General features: G+C 38.7%; 1 protein-coding gene across 1 annotated transcript in view; it reads left to right on the top strand.

The window, feature by feature from the left end:
* BBOF1 (basal body orientation factor 1) overlaps positions 1-8,748 on the top strand; it is a 96,866-nt gene that overhangs the window by 49,831 nt on the left and 38,287 nt on the right. Inside the window, exon 5 of the mRNA XM_007941422.1 lies at positions 5,962-6,042. Coding sequence (XP_007939613.1) covers positions 5,962-6,042 — 81 coding nt within the window. The remainder of the gene's footprint in view (positions 1-5,961; positions 6,043-8,748) is intronic.

The following is an 8,748-nucleotide window of genomic DNA, read 5'->3' as shown; positions in this document are numbered from 1 at the left end:
ATGGAAAGGAAAGAGACCTCAGATAAGCAAAGCACTACTGAAGAATAACAAAGTGGGTAGTCTCACGCTCCTGGATCTCAAAATCTACTTTACAGCCACAGTAGTTAAAACAGTGTGATATTGATACAATGATAGACAGATAGACCAATGGAACAGAATAAAAATCCTAGAAATAGATCCATCAATCTATGGACAGCTGATTTTTGACAAAGGACCAAAATCCATTAAATGGGGAAGAGATAGCCTCTTTAACAAATGGTGCTGGCAAAATTGGATACCCACCTTCAGAAAAATGAAACAAGACCCATACCTCACCCATACACAAAACAAACTCAAGTTGGATCAAAGACTTAAATGTAAAACCTAAAACTATAAATCTCATCAAAGATAAAATAGGGCAAATCTGGGGGCCCCAATTTACAGCATAAATAGACTATCAAGCATAATCCACAATGCACAGAAGGTGAAAGAGAAGCTAGATGACTAAGACCTTTCAAAAATTAAATTCTTATGTGTATCAAAAGACTTCTCCAAAAGGGTAAAAAGAGAACCTACAGATTGGGAGAAAATATTTGCCTGTGACCTATCTGACAAAGGACTTTTCTCCAAAATTCATAAAAAACTTCAACACCTCAATACCAAAAAGACAAACAATCCAATTCAAAAATGGGGAAAGGACATGAACAGACACTTTACTAAAGATGATATGCTGACAGCCAACAAACACATGAGGAATTGCTCACAATCATTAGCCATTAGAGAGATGTAAATCAAAACAATGATGAGATATCATTTCACCCCAGCAATAACAGCAAAGTTCAACAGGACAGAAGATAACAAATGCTGGTGAGGTTGTGGAGAGATTGAAACTCTCATACTACTGCTGGTGGAACTGTAAAATAGTACAACCATTATGGAAAATGGTATGGCATTTCCTTAAAAAACTGAAAATAGAAATATCATTTGAACCAGCAATTTCATTACTAGGAATATATCCTAAAGAAGTGAGAGACAGGACACAAATAAACATATGCACACCCATGTTCATTGCAGCACAATTTACTATAGCAAAGAGATGGAAACAACCTAAATGCCCATCAACAGATGAATGGATAACCAAATTATGGTACATTCACACAATGGAATACTATGCTACATTAAAGAACAATGAAAAATAACATGAATCATCTCACAATATGGATGAATCTGGAGGACATTATGCTAAGTGAAATAAGTCAGTTGCAGAAGGACAAATATTGTATGAGCCCATTACTATAAAAGATCAAGGAAGGGTTTGCTTAGGGAAGGGAACTTACTTTGTAGGTTATTGGTGATGGAAGGGAAGGGGAGGAGGAAATTTTGGACTAGTTGGGGCCACACATTGAGTTGGTTAAGAGGAGGGATGGTATGGAAAGTATCTGTGACCAGCATGATAACATTGGGGAAAGGGAGCACACTGAATTGTGCACATAAGATACAGACGACAGAGGCTAATACCAGTATATCCACAATACTGCATTACTAACACCGAACACCAGCCTACAGATAAATGCATAGACAACTGAGAAGAACAGATGGGGGTCAGTGAACAGGAATATACTCTAGACCAATGATAGATCCAGCTGAGGAATAATCTTGCACAGATACTAGTGTTACAAAATAACCACAATCATTACAGAAGCAACAGAAGACAGACTTGGAGTAATCCCTCAGAGACAGCCAGACACCTTGAGAGAGAGAACCACTGGATCTGCTGACTCAGGACCATAGTACTGGGGGACACAAGACTCAATTGGCACAACATAATATATAAAAATCTTATTCCACAACCTACTTTGGTGAGTAGCAACTGAGGTTTTAAAAGCTTTCTAGTGGCCATCTAAGATGCAGCTAATACTCTCTTTTCATCTAAAGCAAAGAAGAATGAAGAAAACCAATGGCATTTGGAAACAATCAGCCCTAGGATATAATGAACCTTGAGACCAGAAGGACTAGATGATGCCCGGCTACCAATACCAATCATGCGGGAAGGGATCAAAACTGGAGATCCTGGATAGAATGGGAGGAAAAATGTGGAACAAAATTCAAAAACACAATAACAACCAGAATTACTGGTCAGATGGAGTCTGGTGGGACCCCCAAGACTATGGCCCTGGGATACACTTGGGCCTGGGATAAAACTCACTCCCAAAAGCAGCTCTCAGCCCAACAGTAATAAGATTTAACATTCAGAACACCCAACTCAGGGTGATGCACCCACTATTCAGAGATATATCCCTTGGAGCAATTGGCCATGGGGCACCAGAGGGGCAGCATTCACGTGGAGGAAAACTTGGACAGACAGGAGTGCATAACTAAGAAGGGCACAGGGATATGAGTATCACTGGGAAGGGAGAAGAGAAAAGTGGTTTAGGTTTGGGGATGGTAATTGGGGAGTAAAACCAAATATACATGAACTGTTGAATGTAAAACAAATTCTGCTGTGTTAATTAGCACCCAAAGCACGTGCATACACACACGCACACACACACACACACAAAGGACATCATACATGAAGAATACAAAAGATTTAAAAGACAGGAAAGAAAGAAAAGACCAAAATGGGTGTCAGAACAGACTCTGAAACTTACTCTTGAATGGGGAGTAGCTAAAGCAAATAGAAGAAATGATAAAGTAGTAAGCTGAATGGAAGATTTCAAAGTGTAGCTTGAGAAGACAAAGTAAAGTATTAAAAGAAATTAGTATTTTCTAACTCCAAAAACATGGAGTTAGAAAATCAAAAGGGAAGAAAATGCTCAGCATTTCTCAAGCTAAAAGAACAGAAGAAAAAAAAAAAAAATGAAGCCACGAGATGCAATAATGAAGAGTTCTATGGGCAAAATATTGAACAATGCAAGAAGCATTAAATAAAAGAAGAAGAAGGAATATACAGAGTCACTGTACCAGAAAGTATTAGTCAACATTCAACCATTTCAGGAGGTAGCATATGATCAAGAACCGATGGCATCGAAGAAAGAATTCCAAGCTGCACTGAAAGAGTGGGCAAAAAACAAAAACAGAAACAAGGCTCCAAGAATTGACAGAATATCCCTTGAGATGGTTCAACAAAATAGAGGTGCTCACTTGTTATGCCAATAAATTTGGAAGACAGCTACCTGGCCAACCAACTGGAAAAGATCCATATTTTGGCCATTCCAAAGAAAAGTGATCCAACAGAATGTGGAAATTATCAAACAATATCATTAATATCACACCCAAGTAAAATTTTACTGAAGATAATTTAAAAATAGTTGTAGCAGTATATTAATGGGTACTGCCAGAAATGTAAGCCAGATTCAGAAGAGGTTGTGGAACAATGGATATTGTTGGTGATGTCAGTGGACCTTGGCTGAAAGCAAAGAATACCAGACAGATGCTTACCTGTGTGTATATGCAAAAGCATCTGACTGTGTGGATCATAACAGATTATGGGTAACATTCTGAAGAATAGGAATTCCAGAAAACTTAATTGTGCTTGTGAGGAACCTGTACATAGTCATTCAAATAGAACAAAGGAATATGGTGTGGTTTAAAATCAGGAAAGGTGTGTGTAAGGATTGTATCCTTTTACCATACTTAATCTGTATGCTGAGCAGGTAATCCAGGAAGCTGGACTATATGAAGAAGAACACAACATCAGTATTGGAGGAAGACTCATGAACAACCTACAATATACAGATGATACAACTTTGCTTGCTGAAAGTGAAGAAGACTTGAAGCACTTACTGATGAAGATCACAGACTACATCCCACAGTATGGATTACTCCTCAGTGTAAAGAAAACAAAAATCCTCACAACTAGAGGATTTACCAAATCATGATAAATGGAGAAAAGATTGAAGTTGTCAAGAATTTCATTTTAACTTGGACACACAGTCAACACTGTGGAAACAGCAGTCAAGAAATCAGATGACATATTGCACTGGGGAAATCTGCCTCAAAATACCTTTTTAATGTGTTAAGAAGCGAAGATGTCACTTTGAAGACTAAAGTGCACCTGACCCAAACTATGGCATTCTCAGTAGCTTCATACGTATATGAGAGCTGGACAGTGAGTGAATAAGGAAGACCACAGAATAATTGCTGCATTTGAATTGTGGTGTTAGTGAAGAATATTGAATATACTGCAGAGTGTTAGAATGAACAGCTAGAATAGTCCTTAGAAGCGAGAATGGCCAGATTTTGTCTCCATAATTTTGTAATGTTTTCAGAAGCCATTAGAGAGATGTAAATCTGAGCATAGTGCCTAAGGCACTTGACTGCTAACCAGAAGGCTGGTGGTTCAAACCCACCAGCCACTTCTCGGAAGGAAGGTTGGGCAATCCTACTTCCGTAGTGATACTGCCTCGGAAACCCAAGGAGGGGTCGCTATGAGTCAGGGCCGACTTGATGGCAAATAACAACAACAACAAATCTGAGGTATAAATCTCTGGAGAAGGATATCCTGCTTGTGCGGATGGCCCAGGACAAAGCAGTGTTTCCTTTTGTTGTACACTGGGTGGCTGTGAGTCAGAACCAACACAACAGCATCGAAAAACAATAGACCCTTTGAGATAGGTAATATTAGTATCCCCTTTTAATACACAGAAACCTGAGACTTAAGAGAAATTAAGTGACTTTCTTGTCCAGAGTCAAACAGCTGGTAAGGAAGGGCCAACACTTGAACTTGGTCTGTCTGATGTGAAAGCCCTTTTCTACGGCCCTTTCATGGCATGAATATTTGATTGATCTTGCCTATTTTAATCTAATTCATTCTTGCCAGTAAATATAAAATTTTAAACAATAGCTTTAAATTAATTCAATTTTTTTTTTTCTGGCTTGGAAGACTTTTATATCTTTTATTCTGTATGGTTTTGGAGGGCAGAAGTAAGATCCCTCCGTGGGAGTCCTAAACTAAAACTCACTACCGTTGAGTTGGATCTGACTCATACGACTTCTCCTTGGGTTTCCCAGGCAGTATCACTATGAAAAGAGATTGCCCAATCTTCCTTCTGAGAAGTGGCTAGTGGGTTTGAACCAACAGCCTTCTGGTTAGCAGTCAAATGCCTTAGGCAGTATGCCACCAGAGCTCCCATGGGAGTCTTAGGGAGATAATTTTTAGATTCAGGTTAGGAAGAATTTTCTAAAATTGAGAACCATGAAAGGACATCCAAGTGATATAATGAAATTTGAATTAGTACTATTTCTAATAACAAGTAACAATAGGGGTAATATAGGGATTCCTGTATTCAGTGGAGAAGCCCTGGTGGCACATGTTAAAGTTCTCAGTTACTAACCAAAAGGTCAGTAGTTTTTGAACTACTAGTCACTCTATGGGAGATAGATATGGCAGTCTGCTTCCATAAAGATTTACAGCCTTAGAAACCTTATAGGACAGTCTACTCTGTCCTATAGGGTCACTGAGTTGGAATCAAGTCAACAGCAATGGTTTGTGTTTTTGTTTTTAATACTATGTGGGTGATTATATCTCGGAAGGAAGGTGGGGCAGTCTACTTCTATAGTGATACAGCCTCGAAAACCCAAGGAGGGGTCACTATGAGTTGGATCCGATTCGACGGCAGTGAGTGAATGAGTGAATGGGTGATTATATAGTCTTGACTCCCAAAGTTCCTTTCAATTCTAAAATTTTTTGATTCTACATATTTGATATAAAGATATTTGGAAAACATGAAAACACTTGTTTGAATGTTCTGAAAATTTTTATTTGTGAAAAGCTTTGAAAAACTCAAGTTAATACTGATCTTATACATTTATAGAAGATTGTGGAAAACTGGTACTTAGAGATAGGGACAGAGTTTTTTCTTCATGTTCAGAACTAAGAGGTAATGTATGACAGGAAATGTTTCTTTATTGATAATATTATAGGAATATACCCCACTCGATCCCATTTCCTATTGACCATCTTTGTTGTTTTAATTTCAGCTAAAAGAGAATCTAAGGGACACAGAACGGAAGTATCAGGAAACTCTTAGAAGATTAGAAAGCAGGTTTTTGGAAGAAAAGGTAAATGCTATTAGGCTTACTTATGAAATCTTTCATTTAATAGAATAATATAAGTGTGTGTATGTTTTGAGAAATGTCAGTCTTCCATTTGTTATCTTATTAGAAAATTAAAGATTTTTTATCAAACCATAGCAGAATAAAAAACAGGTAAAACAAAACCTTCTACTCTAGAGTTCTTAATTTCTCCCTCCCTTTCAGAAATTATTGAAATCCTCTATAGGGATTGTCATTTTACAAAGTGTCCATATTCATAAGGGATATTGGTTTGTAGTTTTCTTATAATGTCCTTGTCTAGCTTTGGTATGAGGCTAATGCTGGCCTCATAGATTGTGTCCAATGAAACATGTATGCCTCACAAGAAATGTTCCTTCCTCTTCTGTAGTTTGGAAAATTTAAGGAGGATTGGTATTAATTCTTTAAATGTTTGATAGACTTCCCCAGTGAATCCATCTGGTCCTGGATATTTCTTTGTTGGGAGATTTTTGATTATTGATTGTAGTGGATCTATTGAGATTTTTCTATTTCTTTTTGAATTGTGATAATTTATGTATTTCTAGGAATTTGTCTATTTCACCTAGAATATCTAACTTATTGGTGTACAGTTGTTCTTAGTATTCTCCTATGCAGTGCATTGACCTACTTAATATGGCCCTTCTAGCCATAGTCCTCCATTCTGTGATGTACTATAAATCCTAGCCTCTGTGCCTGTGGTTATGGGTCCATTTTGGAATGAATTGTTATGTCAATGAGGCAAGATTAGGGTGGGATGTATCTTGAGTCTTGCTGTATTAAAGGGTGTGACTCAAGTCACCACCAGTAGTTTCCCTGAGGGTCTATGTATGTATCCACCAGTCAGTTTGTCTTACTGTGGTGACCTCCATGTTGTTGTTGGTATTTCAGATACCAGCAGGGTCACTCATGGTAGACAGGTTTCAGTGGAGCTTCCAGACTAAGACAGACTGGGAAGAAGTCAATCTGATTTCTGTGTACTCCATTGGCAATGTCCACGTGTATATTTCTCACTTCTGAAAAAATTGGCCACTGAAAACCTTATGAATAGTGGTGAAATGCTGTCTAATATATTACTGGAAAACTTTATGAAGAGCCATGAAACATTGTCTGATGTAGTGCCAGAAGATGAGCCCCTAAGGCTGGAAGGCACTCAAAATATGACTGGGATAGAGCTGCCTCCTCAAAGTAGAGTCAACCTTAATGATGTGGATGAAGTAAAGCTTTCAGGACCTTCATTTGCTAATGGGGCAGGACTCGAAATGGGAAGAAACAGCTGCATACATCCATTAATAATCAGAACATGGAATGTACAAAGTATGAAACTAGGAAAATTGGAAGTTGTCAAAAATGAAATGGAACACATAAAGATAGATATCCTAGGCATTAGCGAGCTGAAATGGACTGTTGTTTACTATTTTGAATAAACAGTCATATGGTCTACTATGTTGGGAATAACAAATTGAAGAGGAATGGCATCGCATTCATCATCATGAAGAATGTTTCAAGATCTATCCTGAAGGAGGACTTCTGGCAAGACAGCAGAATAGCCAGATAAGCTACACAGAACTTCTTCAATAAAGAAACGAGAAACCAGTTGAAACAGATACAGAAAATAATCTTGAAACACTGAGCTTTGAAGGGAAAGATAAAGTGGATTAAATACCAACTAATAGAAGAACATGAATGAAAACTGTGAATAAGGAAACAAATGGAGTTGTGGACTATCGCCTGTCCTGGTGACACAGCCAATTTGAATATTTGCAAGCAGCATGGCCATTTTGAATATTTGTGTGGTGGTTAAGTTTGTGTATCAACTTGGCTGAGCCTGGTTGGGTGGCTGGGCAACTGAATGTAGTTATTCCCCATGGTGAGATTAGTAATTAACTCCTTGGTGGAATCTGTTGGAGCAGCTGAGTAGCTGCTTTGGGTATGTGGTCTGCTTCCCATATGTAAGAAACAGCTTTGGGAATGGTCTCTAGCTTATGGCACACTTGAACCCTGTGTGTATCCATGTTATTGTTCAGCAGACTGCCATGCTCTGCTGACCTTGGGACTTGCAATGGACTTGAATTAATGGCCTGCCGTGTGATTTGGTAACATCGGGACCGTGGCTTTTTACTTCTCAACCTTAGGCTTGTCAATCTCAGAAGCCAGGAACTGTCTGTGTAAAGAAAAGCCTCTAGCTTCAGTGGGCTGAGAGCATGACGCAGAGCTGAAGCCCAGGGTTGAGGGGCTTTTAGCCAGCCCCTAGAGCCTGGCACTTTGAACTCAACTTAAGGCCTCTAAACTGTTAGAGAATAAACTCCTGTTTGTTAAGGCCATCCCATTTGTGGTATATTTTTGTCAGAGCAGCACTAGGTAACCAAAACAATTTATAAATGGTGTTCTGACCAGACAGCAACCTAAGAATAGGCTCCATTTGCTGAGGACATCACAGGCAACTGCACTGGAAGCTGATGACTAGAAAGTGGTGATATCCCCCTTGTTCCTCTTATACCCAACACCTTCTTGGTGAATGAAGGTGTGGTCATCCCCCACCTCCACCCTCCTTATGGACTGGCAGGAATTCCATCCTGATCTGTGTGCCCTGACAGAGCCTGGGTGCCCTGCCTTACCCCACCCCAGTTTTGGTTTTGTTTGTTTATTTTTAAATTATTTTTTTTCTTCCTTCTTTATTTCTTTTTGTTTTTTTCT

Source organism: Orycteropus afer, unplaced genomic scaffold (genome assembly GCF_000298275.1).
Source record: "Orycteropus afer afer isolate SDZICR_OR568_19922 unplaced genomic scaffold, OryAfe1.0 scaffold00079, whole genome shotgun sequence".
Lineage (NCBI taxonomy): Eukaryota > Metazoa > Chordata > Mammalia > Tubulidentata > Orycteropodidae > Orycteropus > Orycteropus afer.
The sequence above is the reverse complement of the archived record's forward strand: the minus strand, read 5'-3'. Positions and strand labels throughout refer to the sequence as shown.